The 21,632-nt window shown below is 36.7% G+C and overlaps 1 protein-coding gene across 1 annotated transcript; it reads left to right on the top strand.

Annotated features, from left to right (window-relative positions):
* The first annotated feature begins 10,209 nt into the window (after positions 1-10,209).
* Positions 10,210-20,702, top strand: slc8b1 (solute carrier family 8 member B1). Its single transcript, XM_055206732.2, has 16 exons — positions 10,210-10,583; positions 11,075-11,100; positions 12,089-12,241; positions 12,434-12,486; positions 12,948-13,005; positions 13,452-13,557; positions 13,759-13,926; positions 14,153-14,266; positions 14,659-14,712; positions 15,220-15,350; positions 17,225-17,366; positions 17,871-17,992; positions 18,100-18,253; positions 19,837-19,917; positions 20,102-20,166; positions 20,314-20,702. The coding sequence occupies exons 1-16, from the start codon at positions 10,466-10,468 to the stop codon at positions 20,500-20,502; spliced, it is 1,734 nt and encodes a 577-aa protein (XP_055062707.2). The 5' UTR covers positions 10,210-10,465; the 3' UTR covers positions 20,503-20,702.
* The last annotated feature ends 930 nt before the right edge of the window (positions 20,703-21,632 follow it).

Raw genomic sequence — 21,632 nt, 5'->3', positions numbered from 1 at the left:
ATCATTTTAATAGCGTGCTTATAAACTGACTTTTTGCGGCAGATAGTCATACAGTGTGGCCCTCCATAGTTTTTGTCAGTGGGTCAGATTTAAAAGAGGAACTATATTTTATGGCGTAATAGCACTTTTGGGAGTACTTCGACTCGCCTGAAAAGTCCGCTCCCCTTCTCCCTCTCATAGTGGGAGAGAGAGGGTGTTACTGCGCCGAGTCGAAGTACTCCCAAAAGTGCTATTACGCCATAAAATGTAGCTCCTCTTTTAAATCCGCTTAGAAAAGCGCTACGTTTTATTTTGTACCACCAAACTTGCTCGTATAACTACTCGTCTTAAATAGGAAAAACGTTGATGTGTTTGGTCACTTCTAACTTTATCTCTAAATGGTACCATTGAATGAATGGGGCTAAGCTAAATGCTATCGAAGCGTCGCAGCGCGCTCCAGCGCTTACATGCATGCACACAGATGATAGAGGGATGTATCAACAATTCTTAGTAAAGGTAATAACATATTTTAATATTGAAAATGAGTAGACTATTCCTTTAACTGCTTATTTGTCTTGCGGTTTCACATGCTGCTACAAAATTCTCTCTCTAAAATGTGCTGGGCTGTTTTTTTACCAAGGGTTGGTTCACTATAGAACACACTGGTTAAAATTACCCAACTGCTGGGTTATTGTCAATGGGTTCAACCATGAGTTGAAACAACCCAGCAGTGTGTTCTGTCCAATAGAGTGACCCAACCCTTGGTAAAACATATTTGAAACACCAATGTAGTGCAGTAATTGCATGAAATCTATGCACAAGCCGAAAATATACCGTACTAGTCATCTTTAGGAGAAACCGTATCCATCCTGTCTGGCTGACCTTTTATTTAAGACTAAGTTTCCGTGTGCTTGAGACTTTCCCTCCCAAGAGGCTTCTAATTCCAAAGGGGAAATAAGAAGGGGGTCGGTGCTATCATTGATGTGTGTGCATGTCAACATACATACTGTAAATGAGTGTGTGTGCTTGCCAATTTACACCCCAAATGCCCCCGGTAGTCTAACTCTACAATATCATTTTTACCCGTTTACCGATAGATAGCAGTATCAAAGAAATGCAGCAGGGACACAAATTTAGTGGATCTAAAGAAGAGTACATTTATACTTGAGCAAACATATCGTTGGCATTTAGAACGAACCAAAATGTACAGTTGTTTAGACAGCACAACAACTGTGTAAGTACTGGCTAGATTTAGAACACTCCAAGACGTCATCTGAGGCCATTTCCTTCTTATAACCTGCATGAGACCAGTAAGGAACTTATTTCTGCTTTATGTCACCAGCTCGGCTTGCCGATGTTGCATACTGAGGTTCTAGGGGTAAGCAACGTCGGTCCTGGAGTGCTGACGTCCTGCAGATTTTAGTTCCAATCTTGAAAACATCACATACCTGTAGTTTTCAGGTGAGTCTTAAGACCTTGATAAGTTGTTCAGACGTGGTCGGCTGGAGTTTAAAATCCTGCACCGGTTGCACCTATCCAAACAAAGACTGTCTAAGATGTTTCCGGGAGTGGACGCCTCTTGTGATCGTTATGGCTACGCCCCTGCTTCATTGTCACACACATTTTGGAACTGTCCCCCATCACCCTCTATTGGTCTAAAATAATTGAGACTTTTATCAGCAATTTTTAATGTTAAGACTCCCAGCAGATCCAGTATGTCATTATTTGGTGTTGTACCTGCAGATATACATTTGAACAGCTCACAAATTAATGTATTGTGTTTTGTGATGTTGCTAGCCAGAGCCTAAACTGGAAAAATAAAATTCCTCCTTCCTACTCATTAAAACCTTCTTCAAGACGTATGAAATATTTACAATTGGAAAAAAATGAAGTATTCTTTAAGGAAAAAAGAACAAACATTTTACTCAATTTGGCAACCTTTTATTCATTATTATAACAAGTAAACTTGGCCGGCCCTCCTAATGCCTGATTTGAAATATTTTTACTTATTACTTCAAAGTGTGTACAAGAATTTTTACGTTTTGTTTTGTTTTCTGATTATAAGCGTACATACATAAATTGTATACATTTAAGTGATTTGTATTTAACTGTTGGAAAATGGTAAAGAAAATAACTTGATTAAACTAGATGAAAGAATATACAGTAGTACTTCAAAGTTTGTTTTAGGTTCACATAAGGTGAACAGAACTGTCCGCCATCTTGGACGTGACATCATATGATCTCATTGAGTTTGTGTTGATCAATCTGCCCGAATTCACAGACTGGAAAGAAAATCAGTTTTTCTGAAAAGCAGCATACAGTATGCATGTCTATGGACACACATGTCTCTGGGAATCCTGTAGAAGTCAACTAATCAGATGACAACTTCAAAACTCCTGAAGTGTTTTCAATTTTGTGTGCCATGTGTGTCTGTGGCGTAATGTCTATGTTTGAGGGAATGATGTCTATGTCTGAGGTAATGACCCAACTGTCATCTATGATTTCTTCAACTCAGCTTTATCAGACCGGGTGACGGACATTCTGCTGATTCCATGTTCTGCTTAATCACCATGGGTTAGTGTAACTCTAACCCTAACCGTACTTAACATCTAATTTCATCAAATGTCACCATCAGCAGCTGCCAACCGTTAGAGCAGTCACATATAGCTTCAAGTTCAAAATAAAGAGGTTGTAGATTGTAGACCAACGTTGTAGATCCCATTGCAATTATACTGAAAATAGTGACATCCCAGCAAACACAGAACGTTCCCCTAACGTTAGTTTTTGGTTATCTTTTGGTTATTTTTTGGGAACCAAAAATAAAGTTCTGGGAACGTTCTTTTTTTGTTTCTTTTTGGAACCATAAAATAACGTTCCCATAACATTGCAGGGTGGTTATTTTAAAAAATAGCCTAAAAAACTTATACGGATGTTCTCTAATGGTTATTTTTTTGAACCATAAAATAAGGTTCCCATAACGTTGCAGAGGGGTTAATTTTAAATAACCTAAAATAACTTATACAGAACATTCTCTTTTTTTTTGTTGAGGAAATTAAGTGAAAGCATAATTAAACCCATTATTCCTTTAGTGTGCACGTCCGATATCCACATGCTCCTCTGCACATGCTTACCCTGCGTGTGTTGCCAGATGTATGATAATTATTTGTACCATAATTTTGACCTTTGTACGATGTACGTTGAAAGGACTTTCTCTCTTACGTAGTGTAGTTTGCCCAAATTACCAGCTATACACGAATACAGAAGTTTTAATTAATATGAACATATTAGCATGAATTGAAATTGAAATTAATTACCGTGGGTAAAAATCTGTTTGAACCAAACTGAACTTAGTTAGTTAAGTTAATTTAAAAACACTATGACAACTTCATGTGTATGTGAAACCAACTCTAAAGCCAGCTTAACACACACAAGTCTAAGGTCTTCACAATTGCTGTCATACTTTATCCAGCTATAAGATTTTCGGCTTTGCAGATATAATTGTAAAGATTTGTCAAGTATTGATTCTGGAGTTTGTCAAAATTAAATAACACACAAAAGGAAGCAAACAAGTTACCCTGGTGACCCTGATGTAATGTCACTAACTTGTATGTCACCTCCTCCGGTCCTGTCGGCATCCTCTCGTCCTACTTCTTTACCTGAAGCAGACAGCAAATGATTACAAGGAAAATTAGTCAGTTCTTATCAATAAAACCACTGTCTAGCGCTTTGTATTTATCAGCTTTTCCTGAAATCACACTATATATAGAGTAATCTTTTGATATATTAATGCTAAGATGCCAAAATGAGCCTCAACATTCAATTTACCTTTATGTTTTGAGTACTGGAAAATAAAACCCATAATCCTTCATTTGTCCCACTCTAAAGTCTTCCTGTCTTGATGAGCACAGACCTGACATTGACACACTTTCACCAAAAAGAAAATGAAATCCATTTTAAAACATTACAAAAATACATTTTCAAATATTATTAAAAACTTGTTCTAACATCAGGAAGATCAGGTAATCAGATTCATTTACTTCATTATAATATGCTCACAATTGAAAACAGCTGTTGAAAAACACAATTGAAAATGGTTCTTGTCTCATCACACGGACAACAATAACACATTATATTACATGAATCACGTAAATGTTTGCATCCCTTTATATGATTGTTACACATTAGACAATCTTTTAACATAATTGTGACCCAAAACACACATCTAAGGTCACTAATTCATTTTAGAATAAGCACCTCAGTTATTCAGACCTATGGTTATGGTTAATCTTTGGTTGAAAATTGGTACCGATGTTAGAACCTGTTCTGGCACAGGTCTGGTCTGGTTTTGGGCCCATGTTTTTAATGCAGATCTAGGCCACTGTTGGGCCGTCATTCTTTGTTGTATGTGGGCAGAGGAAAATGTGGTTGTGTGGGCCGGAGCTGGGCCAGAACAAAATTGCTATATGGGGGTTGTTTACTATATAATATATACTATATAATATATATAATATATATAGTTATATACTATATAAATATTGTGATGCAGTTCAAGAGATGCATTTCAAAAACACTATTTAAATGGATTGGTTATTCATAACAGAAAACACTTTTGAAGAGAAAGGTAGATTAGATCTGTTTTAATGATTAAATATTTTTTAAGTTAAAATACTAATGGAAGTAAATTGAAACATGGTTTCAAAAACATTCAAGCAATATGAATATGCACTGTTAGAAAGAATGGTCAATAAATGGTCTCTATATCTTTCACTTGGGCGGTACCTTTTCAAAAAAGTACACCTTCCCAGCTAACAGAAAAAAGTTCCAAGAACGTTCCCTGAAAGTTCCCAACGTTCCCAAAAACGCTCTGCCAACGCCAAAAGTGTCCAGTTTTCTTGACATTCTAAAAACGTTTTTGTGCTGTCTCAACGTTAAAGGAATGTTACATTTTAGCATTTTTAAACGTTATGACAATGTCATGTTTTAATGTTCATAAAATGTTTAAAACAACAACTGTTTATTATATTGACTTCTTTGATTGTTATGTAAATGATAGAGAAACATTGCATTTATTATATTTATTTTTTATATTTAAATTATTTTATTATATTTATTATATATTATATATATATTATATATCTATTATATATAAGTTTAGATGCTGATGTTTTGTTTCATTTTAAGTCACCATTATTGTGATTAGTGTTTGTTTTAGTTGGGCTCTTGACCCTTGTCTTTTGCTTGCTATTTTTTTCCCTGGTTGTGTTAACTCACCACATTTGTTATGAACATGTCAAGTTAGTAGTGTAATTCTGTGGTGTGGTGGTTGGTACATAATGGGAAAAAATCATCCCTAATTAATTTACTTATCAAATCAGCTTACTTTCTGTCAACAATGTAAATGAGATACAGCACTTTCAGAGCGGTTTGTCATTAAGGAGTTTTAGAAACTTTGGACAAAAAATATCTGCTGCATAATTGGGATTCACAAACATCATGAATCAGACTATGAATCTCAACCATGGTGACAAAGAAAATTGTAAAAAAAAATCATTATTTATCCATGCTGCAGTGCATGCTGGGAGTCCTGAATGAGATTTGTAATTTGTTGATACCCAGCATGCATTGCAGCATGAAGTTTTTCATGTAATTGTCACCATGTTTGAGATTCATAGTCTGATTCTTGATGTTTGTACGTCCCAATTAAATAGTGGATATTTTTTGTTCAAAGTTTCTAAAACTCTTTAATGACAAACTGCTGTGAAAGTGCTGGATCTCATTTACATTATTGACAGAAAATAAACTTTTGATTAGTAATTTAATTAAGTGATTATCTTTACAATTATACCAACCACCACAGAATTATACTATTAAGTTTACATGTTCATAACAAATGTGGTGTATCATCACAAAGTTAACACAACCAGGGAAAAAACTAGCAAGCAAAAGTCAAGGGTCAAGAGCCCAACTAAAACAAACACTAATCACAATAATGGTGACTTAAAATGAAACAAAACGTCAACATCTAAACCTAATAAGTGAATTGTGTTTTCTGCAGCGGTGTATTTGCTGAACATTCAGAAATAATGTTTCAAAAAATATATAATAAATATAATAAAATTATATATATATATATATATATATATATATATATATATATATATATATATATATATATATATATATATATATATATATATATATATATATATATATATATATATATATATATATATATATATAATTAAATGCAATGTTTCTCTATCATTTACATAACAATCATATAAGTCAATATAATAAACAGTTGTTGTTTTAAACATTGTGTGAACATTAAAACATGACATTGTCATAACGTTTAAAAATGGTAAATGTAACATTCCTTTAACATTGAGACAACACAAAAACGTTCTTAGAACGTCAAGAAAACTGGACACTTTTGGCGTTGGCAGAGCGTGTTTGGGAGCGTTGGGAACTTTCAGGGAACGTTCTTGGAACTTTTTTCTGTTAGCTGGGTTTGCACCATGCTAGTACCTCAGACATATTGGTACCAAAGAGTGCATGTTACCTCAAAGGTACTAAATGTATACATTATCTAAACAGTATTAGGACCTTTTAATTAAAAGGGTACTGCCTACAGGTCTACACGGGTCCAAAAATTTGCACCCGAACCCGAAGAGCGGAAGTAGCACAATCCGGTGTTGTTGGCAATGATGGCGATGACTACGGTGGAACTTGGTGATGATGGTATTGAGTGCGGCGTTGGTGGAGTGGTGAGCAGTGGTGAAATCCAGGCTAAACAAGGGAACATCCACACGAAGACGACGACAATACACATCCAACTGAAACACGTAATCCAATGGACACGAAACAACCACGCAACACGGGAACCGAACAAAGAGTGGGGTAAAAGTGACAAGACACTGGGAACACGTGGCCAAAACAAACAATGATACTCCACATGTCCCCACACAAAACACAGTACTGCCATGATGATCTTGCCCTAGAATCAGACCTGAATCTAACACAAAGGTCTGATAAGACCATGACAGTGACAAGACACGGGGAACATGTGGAAACCACACACACAATATGACTCCACGTATCCCCACACAGAACACAGTACTGCCATGATCTTGCCATATGAACTCAGACCAGAATCTATCACATCGTTCTGGCAAGACCATGACAATAATAACGATTCCTCGTTCAGTGCCATGGCTGCTGACGTTAGCTTTACTGTGTTCTTTGAGCAAAAGTCTGCTTTAGCTATAACAGCAAGACGGTCAATTTATAATATTATTATAAAAATTGGAGAAAGTGCAAATAGCCTACAGTGCAAAACGCGCGGTATGGCAGAATAAGTCCCGCCTTCTAAATAAAAGAGCCAATTGTCAAAGTCATTCCGTCACTGCAGAAGCTGACTGGTAGCCATAGAAACATTACAAGAGCACATGCGCGTTAACTGCCTGGCTGGAGCGACCAAAGATAAACTTTTTAACGCAATTTGAGCGAATAGAGAAAAAATGTATGCGACAGCCCTAAAACATTTGGCCATGTAAAAAATGATACCCCTTACGAAAATTAACCATGGCTTTATTACAGTTAAACCAAAAAAAAAACATGGTTACTGTAGTAAAATCATGGTACTCACAAAATAACCATGATTTTGACAACCATGTTTTTCAAAAACCATTGTTAAACCATGGTTAGTGTAGTAAAACCATGGTTTTGCTGATAGTAATCAATACAATCAAAAAACATGGTTACTACACTTTTACCACAATAAAACCATGGTTATTTTTCGTAAGGTATGCAAGATTTGTTTGCATCCTGAGTCATAATTAAAGTCATAATGTCTAAACCAATATGGTATGAATAAATTATTTCAAATGTGAAAAAATATTTACAAGAAATGACATAATTTTTTTGATATTATTGTTAAATAATATGAACATGCAAACAGCAGCCAGGGGACAGCAGCCAGGGACCATCAACCAGTGAACATGCAAACAGCAGCCAGGGGACAGCAGCCAGGGACCATCAACCAGTGAACATGCAAACAGCAGCCAGGGGACAGCAGTCAGGGACCAGCAACCAGTGAACATGCAAACAGCAGCCAGAGGACAGCAGACAGGCGACAGCAGCCAAAGAACATGCAAACAGCAGCCGGGGACAGCAACCAGGGAACAGCAGCCAGGGAACAGCAGCCAGGAAACAGCAGCCTAAAAAGAATTTTTAAATCTTCACAGAAAAGAGAGAGACCATAAGTTATGTTGTGACTAAAAACACTCCAAAATAACTAAAAACTAGGGCTGGGAAAAGATTAATGGCATACAACATAAAAGTTTTTTGCATAATATATGTGTGTGTACTGTGTGTAATTATTGTGTATATTTAACCACACATACATAAATATATTTGGATTTTTTTCATTTGTATATAATTTTTACTTATTTATATATAATATAGAATATATAAAACTACAAATAAATATAAATACACATGTAATTGTTTCTTAAATACATACATGAATATATGTGTATTTATATGTCCATAATAATTACACACAGGACACACTCATATATTATGCCAAAAATCACTTTTATTTTGTATGCGATTAATCGCGATTAATCTTTTCCCACCCCTACTAAAAACTTATATTTTAGCATATTCAGTGTTTTATTTAGAAGCTTTTTGAAGTTATAAACAGTGTTACTTTTAGTTTTGTATTAAAAGAAGCTTATATTTGGACAATAATTTTAGTCTACATAACTAATTTCAGACACAAACATATTTAGATCACGGTCAAGATACTTTTGTTCAAGTGACCTAAACTTACAAACGTTTTTCTTTCTTAATTTAAAAGTTTTTATAACGTTGCTTTGAAAAGCACCATGCAATGTTTCTATGTAAACTAATGGCGTGATTTTTAACGGGAGTTTATTCCTGCTGAAGATTTCTGACATTAACTGTGGACATTTCCAATCCTTGGACACTTCCAATCTGGCAACACTGGTCTTCACGAGTACCCGCTTTCTCTTGTGCTCAGCAAAAAGCGCGAATTCACTTAATAAAAAAATAATGGTCATTTCGTTTTTAACTTATGGGGCATACACACCAAACGCGAGTTCAACGATTTGCGCGAGTAGATTACATACAAAGTCAATGCAAAGACGCAATCAGACGGGTCCTCGAGTGGGGCGATGCGAGTGACGCGATATGTGTGGCGCGTTTGCAGCGAAAACACCCCCTATTCGCCTCAAACACGTCTTCGCCAAAGTTAAAAATATTCAACTTGAGCCAAAAATTTGCATGGCACGAAGTTAAACCCCGTGAGTAATCTAGAGTGAGTAACGTGATGCCCGCGTTTGGTGTGTACGTGACTTTACTGTGGGTTCACACCAGATGCGAGTTCAACGATTTGCACGAGTAGATTTAAGTCAATGCAAAGATGCGATCAGACGGGTTCTCACACGGGGCGGTGCGCAAACGCCCATATCGCGTCGCCCATATTGCGTCATTAGCATCACCCCACGTGAGGACGTGTCTGATCACATTGACTTTAATCTACTCGCCTAAAGTGAATTATCATTAAATGTTTATTCCTTTTCAATAAATATCTGTTTTAAGTCTTTTTTATTGTGTTGAAGTCACTGGTTATTTAAAAATTTGATAAAATACAATGTTATCTAAATACAATGTGTGATGTGATAAGGCAGTGGTTCTCATATTGGGGGCCGTGGCCCTCTGGGGGGCTCTGCGATAGTGCCAGGGGGTCCCAGATTAATGCCATTTTATAAAAAACGTAAATTCATTATAAATTCTGTGTAATTAAATCTCAGAAAAAAAGGCTACTAACCAACAGCACTACATTGTTTAATTTGTTAATTTGTTTTGTTAGCCAGAAAAGTTTTTTACGAAAATAGGACATTCTTTTTAGGTTAGTTTAACCTTCCCATAATGTTAAAATCATGTTCCGCTAACGTTAGCAGAACGTTAGAATAAAGTTAGGGGAACATTAAACTTACCTAAAAATAAAGTTCTATTTTTATAAAGAAAACTTTTCTGGCTAACCAAAAAACAAACCTTGAAAAATAACGTTATGGGAACAAAAAAATCTAACGTTAGGGGAACGTTTTGTTATGAGAACCAAAAATTGTGGGATGTTTCTTTAAGGGGAGGATAGAAACGCAGATAACACGCCTCATGCACCTCGTCACGACGCTACGTAATATGTAGGAAGTACATTTTACTGACTTGCCATTTAATCGGCACTTTATTTTAACACTATGAATGTATAATCCTGCGTCATTTTGAATACAGATTTAGGGCATCTAAATATATGGAGATTATCACACCGAAGGAAGACGCACACAGCCAAAACTTGAATGCCGATCTTCTACAATTCAGCAGTTGCTGTTTTGATAAATATGGGGTTACATTGAAGTAAGGAATTGAAAAGAAATGTTAGAGCAGTGTCTTCCTACAAATGCGTGCTGTGCTTTTTGTGTTGTTTTGCACCCTTGCCCTGCCATGGGATCGCGTGAGCTGCCAGGAGTTTGTTTACTCAAACACGCAACTCGTGGCTGCTGGAAATGCCTACACTTGACCCTCAATTTCCACCGACTGCGGAGCGGCTGCGGATCCGCTGCGGAACGGCGGCGGAGTCAATCGGTTTCCATTCAAGTCAATGTGTGTATTTCCACTGACTGCGTTCCGAATCCGTCACAGCTCCGGCCATCCGCAGCCCTCCGGCACAAATACGCAGAGCTTCTATTTTTGACGGATGCCGGACCGCTCCGCAGGGCGGAGCCATGACTTTATCGCGTGAGCATACCTGAATTCACGAGATCTCGTGTTGGGATCTGGGCTGGTTTGTAATAACGTCATAATTCAACGTCATAATGGGCGGAGACGGAACTAGATATCGCGCGATCTTCATGTGAATTTGCGAGAACTCACGGGTCCTCGTCACTTCAGCACGCAGCCGCTCTGCAACAAATACGGATCCGGTGGGTATTGACGGACGGCCGAGTGCGGAGCCGTAACGCAGCGGACCCGCTCTGCAGCCGTTCCGCAGTCGGTGGAAATTGAGGGTCAGTATTGATCCGCAATGCGGACGAGGTGAGGACGCCCAATTGGGTTTACAAAATACTGGACCAAGCTCAAATGGCCGTTTTTTAGCTAAAATGTATATGAAAATATGTATATGTATATGTAAACGACAAATTCAATCTGGGCTGATGTTACTTTAGGAGAGGGACCTCTCAATCACCCAACAGTATGATGGCAATCGCATGACAGCTGTCAAAACAATATGTCAAAATTTAGACATCATTTGTACATTTTACCTTTACATTTAAGACTACAAATCTCTTTAACAATGTTAGATAAGTTGAACATCTGAAACAAATAAAATAAAACAATTCTTTAAAATAAAAAAGTTTAACTTGTTTAGGTTAGCCTACACTGTAAACAAAATATTATTGTCAAATCAACATATTATTATGTTACTTTTACTTAAATAATCAATTTTAAATTTTTTATAAGTTATGTTAACTTTTCGCAGGCCAAAACTTATACTAGTAGATTAAACCCGAGTTGTTTTATCTTCATGCTGTTTTGATCCATATATACAGTATCACCAATGACCATAATGCATTTTACTGCCATTTAACTCATCTGTATTTATACCAGATTACTTGATTATAAATAAGCCATAATTTGACCCTAATATATTTTGTAACAGAATGTGCATTTTTTTTTAATAATTATGACACACTGCTCGATTTAGATTTATTTACCATAAAATAAATTCATGTGGTGTAAGACATGAGAATTACAACTCTGTATTATATAACATTGATCGATTAGTGCATTCCAGCTACACTTCCTTGTTTACCTGGTTTGTCATCTGGAAATTAACTTTGGTTTACTGGTGCAGTAACCATTATGGCAGACTATTTGTATTAGCAATAACCTAGTCAAACTATGAGTACATTTAGTATAAGTACTATAGTTAAACTATGGTTACTTTAGTAAAATGATGGTTGATTTTCATAAGGGGTCATAATGAAGCTTGCAAAGTTGCACGTGTTGATCTGTTTTGCAGTGTGATGTGGTGATGAATCTGTCTGACAGTCAAAGATGTGAATTTGTGAAGAACACGTCGGACTGTACTTCAGATCAAGGATTTATTAACTACCCTTGGATCACCTTCTGCCTGTTCTCACCTCCTCTACTGCCCCTAGTTATCACACTTTATGTAAGGACACATTTAGTGTCAACACTGCTTACTTTAAACTGTTCAGCACATAATTGAGCTGCATTTTGGTGTGTTTCTGGAGAGCAACACATTATTTTTTACATATCAATAAGGCATCAGGCTGTAATATTACATTGTATCTTGTACACTCACTTTATGTGAAAGTTTTTGCATTTCCTCTTTTCCCATCAGGTCCTGTGGCTGTTAATTTTGTTCCTTGTTCTTGGATTGATTGCATCAAACTTGTGAGTTTGTAAGAATGTTAAAAAGGTTATTTGGTTTACTGCATATCCAGTCTTTTGAATATGGGTTGGCTTGTTTATAGTTTCACATTGGATCCCATTTGCATTGCACATTTTGTCTTTAGAAAGAAATTGCATAAAAAAATTACTCGGTTCCTCTTCTTTTCCTCTACTACCACAGCATGACCCCAGTCTTCATGGGCATGGTGTTAATTTAATTTAGATTTTATAATCCACTTCCCCATTTACTCATGTGACTAAGACAATGTGCATCTGTAATTTTAACAGTGAGTTAAAAAGGTTCTGCTTTTAAAAAAAGCAGACGTCAGCTAGTTATATGGTACAGGAATGATGGCTGTTATGTAATTATGTCGTATCATTACAAATAGGATGTGTTTAGTACTTTATGTTCTGTAGCGTACTTTGTAATGTGAGGTACTAAAATGCTCTTTTTTGTTTTGTAGTTTCTGCCCAAACCTCTCAGCCATCTCCTCAACACTAAGACTGACTCATAATGTGGCCGTATCCTTTAAAAGATTAAAACGTGACAACAGTTATGCCCACATCAGCTGTAGATATCCTGTTTCCTCATCATAGCGCTGTGAAACTCTGGAGTGAAGAGCATAGCACACTTTTCTAAACTATTTTTTGTTTAAACTCATAATCCAGTAACGTTTTATATGCCAGTATATACTCCAGTCTATTTTGTACTGTGTTTAAAAGAGTCTTTATTGCTGTTGGTGTGCTTGTGCAAGTAGTTTGTGCATGAATGAGTCTGTAGTGGTGTGTGTCTGTGTGTATTTTGAAGGAGTGTGTAAAAATGTTTTGTGTGCATGAGTGAGTGTGAGATGGTCTGTGTGTTAAGTGATAGATTTGCTTTCAGAGAGAAAGGTTTGTGAAAACAACTTAAAATGTCTGTTTATGGAATTTTGTTCATTGTTGTTTTCCGTGATGATGGTGGTAAACAGGGAGTGACGTTCCTGGCACTTGGAAATGGTGCTCCGGATGTGTTCAGTGCCATGGCTGCTTTCTCTCGCCCTCAAACTGCTGGTCTTGCTATTGGTGCATTGTTTGGTAAGTGATGATCAGCATTTTTAAAGTAGGCTACTCAACCAACGGTTAAATCTCTGCCTTAAGCACATTCATTAACTTTTAGTCATAAAGTACATTACCATAATGTTACATTAATGTATTGTTTGTATTATCTAATGCTGCATTAACATTTTTCCATTAATGCTGAATTTGATTTTGTACTGTTGTTGTTACTTTTTCTAGGTGCAGGGATCTTTGTGACAACAGTTGTTGCTGGGGGTGTTGCCTTGGTGAAACCTTTCACTGTGGCGTCCCGTCCGTTCCTTCGTGATGTTATATTTTATATGGTGTCAGTGTTTTGGACCTTCACTATCCTCTATAAAGGCCACATTTCCCTGGGAGAGACCGTGGGTCCGATAATCTTTTTTTATTAGATCTATGCTATGACCTATTTTTGGATGTTCCACATCTTTTTATTTTGCAAATTTTCTCAAATCTTCATATTTCTTTGCTGCATATTTTTATGTAATACTTGCCAATGCCTGTTCAAAGATTAATGTTGACTTGCATTATTAATATATTGAGAGCTATCCAGCATGTTTCCTTCTCTCCATCTCCTTTATTTTCCTTTCTGCAGGCTTTCTGGGGCTGTATTTTGCGTACGTTTTGGCTGTGGTTGTGAGTGCATATATATACAATCGTCAGAAGCACCAGCTAAATGGCTCATTGGAGAGCTCGGACAGAGAACAGGGTACAGTGGCTGGAGTCTTGCTCAACATAAGAATATTTAAACACACATCGCACACTTATAAACCCCTCTGAAATTATTCTTCAGAGTATGTCATATATTTTTAAAACTAACTGGACTTAAAGGTATTGGAACAGAAAACTTAGTTAACAGCTCTATACGTTATACGTCTTTTCGAAGTTTTGCACAGTTTACACCTTCAGAAATAAACTCCAAAGCTTCGTCAATTGAAGAAGATTGTACCCAAATTGTAACTGTACCTAAATTGACAATTTTGAGGTCATCCGTATGCTAGTGTTCACTTTGAGCTGGAAAAACCCAGTTTCAGTTTTTGCTGTGTTAGTCACATCACTGGGCAGAAAGATTAATGAGTGATGATTTTTTTGCCATTTCAGAAGATATTCTCCCTTCTGATTTACACCGGGAAGGTGGCAGCATTCAAGCCAGTGGTGGGTAACTTCATCTCAAACGATTGAACTATGTCTGGGGTTTCATAATGCATGTGTGTGGGATTTATCTTAGATTCTAGATCTCGATTTTACTCATTCAGAAATATGGGGTTTGCCTGCATAAGTAATGTGTTTATTGGGTAATACTGTAGTAATCAATGAAAAGTTCAAAGTTTCATAAGTCTCTAACTTTGAAGAAGCTTGTTTGGTGTAAAGCAGTGTTTCCCAATCCTGGTCCTCCAGTACCCCCTTCCAGAAAGTTATAGATGTCTCCTTATCTAACAAATCTGATTTTACTCAACAACTTGTTAGGGAGACATGTTATCCATTCTGAAAGGAGACTGATTAGTTGAATCAGGTGTTTTAAATGAGAAGACATCTAAAACTTTCTGGAAGGGGGTACTTGAGGACCAGGATTTGGAAACACATTTCACCATCTAAATTTTATGATTGTTGGCTTGAAAGTCCATTTGAGATTCTTGGATGTATAATAAATGTGCTTTTCAGATGGCGAGTATGAGCCTTTGCTGCCTTACACTCTATCAACCACTCAGATTTTCCTAAATGCCATTAACCCGGTAGACAGCAGGACCTGGAGGAGAAAACACTGGAGTAGGAGACTCCTCAAAGCAATCAAGGTAAAATGTGCACACTTAACACAATTTAATAATCACTTTCTGGCTTCACTATTTAAAAGAGACATACCCTTCGTCCGAAATCGCATACTGTGACAGTAGGTACTGAATAAAATGAAGTACTGACTTATGGACAGTTAAAACAATAGGTACTATAGACGGTATTAGCAGTGACAACATAAACAATGGCTTTCGTGGAACACATGCAGCTTTCTGTAAACTCCGCAAAGAATCAACGACAGCAAAGTCCCTTTAGAGTAGTTTATTTCTGATAACATGCAAAATAAACAACAAGTAGATTACCTTAGTTTAAAGGTGCATTGTGTAAATTTTAGCGGCATCCAGTGGTGAGGTTTCGAATTGCCAACAACGGCTCAGTCCACTGCTCACCCCTCATTTTTGAAAAGCATAGAGAAGCTATGGTAGCCGCTACTGGAAAAACATGTAATTGACGGAGACAACTTAGTAAAAAAGTTAAGGGCCGTTAAGGGCTTCTGTAGAAAATATGGCGGCACAAAATGGCGACTTCCATGTTAGGGGACCCTCTGTGTATGTAGATAAAAACGTCTCATTCTAAGGTAATAAAAACATAACGGTTCATTATGAAAGGTCTTAATACACCCCTGATAATATAGTTTTGTATATTATTTAGCATTTCTGTCAAGAGATCCTTCTAAAAATTACACACGGCACCTTTAAGTCATAGCTAAAGCGTATCAAAAACTACACTGAGCTAACATTACTTGTAAAAATGTGTACTACACAGATTGGCTGCTAAACCCCCCATCAAATAGTGGTAATCCATAATCTTTCGTCTTTCATCATCTTTAGAAAACTGAAACATTTGTTATTTTCGACCAGGTATTTGTTGCAGAGTTCAGTTAAGCAACTAGTCAGACCATTAAACAGAGACTGGAAGTTTAGTTCCGCTCAGCCTCAGAGGCGTAATTGCGTCAATCCTGTTCCTGCCGCCACATTGCTCTGCACATTTTTTATGTCTGCCTTATTTAACACAGCTAATTCAAGTCATCTGCTCATTAGCAGAGATCTCATTAAATGAAACCTGAGTCTGTCAGATAATAGAGAGACAATAAAAATGTGCAGAGCAGTGGGGCCCCCAGGATGAGGATTGCGCACCACTGCTATGTAGTATGAATATGGATAGTAAGAATAAATTCAGACATACTGCATTTGCCATGTTGACTTGATGATCACGTGAAATACGTCGTTATAACAAGAAGTTCGTTGTTAACTGAAATGACGTTAAACAAGCTTCAGACATATTTGAATAAAAATTTCGTACAACTCCTCCCCCGGGGCTCACAGGATAGTAAAGTGTCCATCGAATGAATAATGATCTTGCCAGAATGTTATTTTCGAATACTATGAATTACTACTCGCCTCGCCAAGTGCTTTTTGCCTACTATATAGTGTGGAAGTAGGTGGTTTTGACGCAGCGATATTAAATTAAAGTTTATAATACAAGAATCTTCTTGATTTTGGCAAGTTATAAACTCAGTTGGCAGGAACCGACAGTTTCAACGGGCACACGTGGTCCGAACTTTTCTGTTTGTTTAATGGTCTAACTAGTTGCTGAAACTGAACTCTTAAACAAATATTTTGGGTTCCTATGTTATCTACGTATTGTTTATTTTGCTTGTTATATAAATAAACTACTTTAAAAGGACGTTGTTATTTATTCTTGGCAGAGTTTACCGGAAGTTACGTGATGACCACGAAAGCCGTGTGTTTATGTTGTTACTGCTGAAACCGTCTATATGTGTGCCTGTGTTATTTTTGGACTTTTGGTAACTTGGTTCACTAGTGGAAATGTGATGCATGCTTTCCAACCTTCCTTTCCTTCCTGACTTTGTTAGGTGCCTGTAGAAATGCTCTTACTGCTGACAGTTCCAGTGGTGGACACAGATAAAGAGGATCATAACTGGAAACGGCCTCTTAACTGTCTTCACATAATCACTGGGCCACTGGTGTGTGTGCTCACCTTCCAGTCTGGAGTCTGTGAGTCTGACATTTCATAAACCATAAAAACAAACTGGTGTCCCAGCAATCTCTTCAGTGCATTTGATGAGTAAATGTGAACCGTATGGTTATTGTTGGTTATAGTCCAAATAGCAGAGAAAGCTGTGGGCGTTATTAATTAATAATGGAGTACAAAAATATTTGTATCCATGCTGAAAAGATTGTAGTACAAACATAGTTTACAGTATGTCTGTGCATATTAGGAATATGAATAGTGCATGCCAAATCCTATACAGATCCATTTATGTATACAAGTGCATTCACCTCACATTGAAGTGTCACTGACGAATGTGGGAGAAGTGAAAGTACATACATCATGATCTTTGAGTAAATTGTGCTTTTTCTCAATCGAAAGACAGTAGACGCCTTTATATAAAATAAATTACAGAGGACCCACTGTGTTTCTTTGCTATAATGCTTTATACATTTTTTAGGGCTACATTTGTGAGATTTAAAATAACCAATCTGTCTTTTTCATTCTAGATGGCATATACCTCATTGAAGGAGAGTTTCCAGTGTGGGTGCTCATAGCCTGTATTGGATTCTTCCTATCTGGCATTGTGTTCTTCACTACCACAAACGAACATCCTCCTGCATACCACTTTGTATGAACTTTTGTTTGTTTTACTTATTTGATCAGAATATCTTACATCTGGTATGCACGTTACTCACAATTTTTTTGTTTTGTTTTGGGGGGTGTTTGTATGTGTAGCTCTTTTCTTTCCTTGGTTTTGTGGTCAGTGCGCTGTGGATCAGTACTGTGGCGTCTGAGATTGTCAGTGTGCTGCACTTGCTGGGGATTGTTCTCAGTCTCAGTAACACTGTTCTGGGGCTCACCTTGTTAGCCTGGGGCAACAGCATCGGAGGTATGCACACTATTAGCATGAAAATACACACACGACAATGAGTGCGTTTACATGCACAGAATAAGTGGATTCATTTTCTTATTATAGAAACCTGTTTCATGCGTTTACATGCAAATCAATAGATCAATCGGCTGTGCAGACAACTGTGTTTACATGGGACTTGGAGATTTGTCAGGGTCTAGCAGGCAGTGACGTCACTGTGTATAGTACATAATAGTACTTCAAATAGCCGACGGGAAATGTGTCTTAAGCTATATTGTTGTATCTCTTCTCATGTCTGCTGAACATGTAAATGTAACATGAGCTTTTATTTTCATACATTAAGAAAACGGCGAGAAAGCCGGTTAGGATGTTTACATGCAACGCGAAATGGGGGTAATGAGCAAAAACTACCTGTGCCGATCGGTTTTTGCCTATGCCCTTTATGGGCTTTCCCCGATAAAAGAAAACCGTTTTACGTGTTTACATGACCCAACACATTATTATGTAAACGCACTCATTGACGCCGATCACTTACTCTTACTCCGGTTACATTTACAGGTAGGGCTGTCACGGTTATGAAATTTGGCTGACGGTTAATAAATTGTGATGGTTAATTGCCTGTTTTAGGGCTTTGACAATTATGATGATTAATTGTCTGTTTTATTGCTTTGACGTTTAATTCTCATTAATTAATTCTCATTTGTTTGTTCATGAAATCATTTTCACACATTGTTGTGATTATTTAAATTAAATCTTTTGCAAGGTTTACCTGGCAGTAAATATTAATACACATAACACACATATAAAAGTAATTATTTAATGAATATATCTTTCAAAACTGAAAAGTTGTTGCTTTTCCACTGTATTAAATGGCTTTGCAATGTATTGCGTTACACTGTCAGTCAAGTAGCGTTAGATATGGTCTCGTTTATACAAGCGCTGCAGCTCCCCCTTGTGTTCTTTAAAAAGATGTGCAATCATTGCGGTGATCTGAAATCACAAACCTGACAAATCAGAAACCTGACAAATCTCCAAATCTCATGTAAACGCAGTTTTCTGCATAGCCGGTTTATTGATTTGCATTTAAACTAGGGCTGCATGATTAATTGCACGTGATTAAAAAAAAGCCGGTTCCTTGATTAGTAATAAATCGCCATCAGCTGCTTTCAAATGGAGCGGCATTTACTACACAGAGCCGTAGTTCAATGACAAGCCGGGAAATATCGCATTTATAATCGCAGGCGATTCATCCATGTTTATGAATGTGATATTTCCCCACTTATCAGAAAACACGCATGAAAACAGTTTTCTATGCTTTGATATTTATCCGCTTATTCTGTGCATGTAAACGCACACAATGTTCCTGTAGCTCAGCTAGTAGAGTATTGGGTTAGCAATGCAAAAGTCATGTGTTTAACTTTTGGGAACAAGCATATTAATAAAGGAAATGTATAGATGCAAATGTTTTTGCCCATAGCAGTATCCCTTTAATATAATTTTCTATGGAAAAGATCATGCACATTAAACAATGAAGCACCTACTTGTATACCTTTACCAGTGTTAGGCCAGATGTGAGATGTGTGTGGTTTTTTTTTTTACAGATTGCTTTGCAGATATTACTATAGCCCGTCAGGGATACCCACGGATGGCCATCTCAGCCTGTTTTGGGGGCATTATCTTCAGTATCTTTTAACTTGTGGGCTTTTTAAAACTTTGTGCATGTGCTTTTAAAAACTGTGCTTTAAATCATAATTATATCAATTATTTGCAATATTTTAAATCTTTAGGTATATTATTATTTAGGTAAATACTTTTGACCCATTACCACAGAGATGTGTTTGTAGAGATTGGCTTTAACTGTCTCAGATGTGCTGATTGGTGTGGGTCTGGGCTGCCTGCTGCAGATGTTCCACAGCAGTCATGTTGTGATGGTATGATTTATGCTTTGTCTTGGCTTTCATTAATAAGAGCATACATATATAGCTAGATAGTAAGCACATGTCACAAGTATTTTTTTGTTGTTGTTAGGTTAATGCTACTAGTGTTTTAGATAAGATGTGTCTGTGTGCTTTGTTCAGCTGGAGCCGGAGGGCATGCTGTGCTGGGTTCTGTCTGGAGCTCTGGGTCTATCTCTGGTCTTATCCTTCATACTGGTTCCTATGCAGTGTTTCCACCTGAATCGAGTCTATGGCATTTTTCTCCTGATCTTCTATGTCGTCTTCCTTATTGTAGCCCTCCTCACTGAATTTAAAATAATCCGTTTTTGATGTCAGCAGGAACATTTACCAAACCAGTGCAATGAAATTTATAAGATGATCTCATGAAATGTATAAGATAATCTATTTTTTAAATCTATTCACTCTGAGCCAGTAATTATTGTGCACTAGTTGTCTTTTCAAGCAACCGTTTTGAATCATAAAAATTATAAAGAATTATTTTATTAAAGAGAACACTTGCAAAAATGTTATGGTGTTGTTTGTTCTTTTGCACAAGCCCATGCCTAAAATATTTGTGTATAATTCCAATGACGGTAATTTTAAACTTACCTAACCTGGATTGCTGGTTTTAGCTGTTAATCGTACAGGTGCACGTGAGCACGTAGCTCTTCAACCAGTATGGTAATATAGCTCCCAGTTTTAAAGGAAACCAATAATCTTGTTGTATGTCAGTTTAAATAAAAGCATAATGTTACTGTGAAAACCCAACTTAAGTATGTTTGTCATTTATTGTTTTCTTTTTTAAATTATTTTATATTGGACTTTGCATATTACATTATACTAACAAGAAAATATAACGAAAAAGAAATAAGTAACATAAAATAACATATATATATATATATATATATACAGTCTTGTTCAAAATAATAGCAGTACAATATGACTAACCAGAATAATCAAGGTTTTTAGTATATTTTTTATTGCTACGTGGCAAACAAGTTACCAGTAGGTTCAGCAGATTCTCAGAAAACAAACAAGACCCAGCATTCATGATATGCACGCTCTTAAGGCTGTGCAATTGGGCAATTAGTTGAAAGGGGTGTGTTAAAAAAAATAGCAGTGTCTACCTTTGACTGTACAAACTCAAAACTATTTTGTACAAACATTTTTTTTTCTGGGATTTAGCAATCCTGTGAATCACTAAACTAATATTTAGTTGTATGACCACAGTTTTTTAAAACTGCTTGACATCTGTGTGGCATGGAGTCAACCAACTTGTGGCACCTCTCAGCTGTTATTCCACTCCATGATTCTTTAACAACATTCCACAATTCATTCACATTTCTTGGTTTTGCTTCAAAAACAGCATTTTTGATATCACCCGACAAGTTCTCAATTGGATTAAGGTCTGGAGATTGGGCTGGCCACTCCATAACATTAATTTTGTTGGTTTGGAACCA

This window comes from Misgurnus anguillicaudatus, chromosome 21, assembly GCF_027580225.2.
Source record: "Misgurnus anguillicaudatus chromosome 21, ASM2758022v2, whole genome shotgun sequence".
Classification (NCBI taxonomy): domain Eukaryota; kingdom Metazoa; phylum Chordata; class Actinopteri; order Cypriniformes; family Cobitidae; genus Misgurnus; species Misgurnus anguillicaudatus.
Note: the sequence above shows the minus strand (reverse complement) of the source record. Positions and strands in the feature narration are given on the sequence as shown.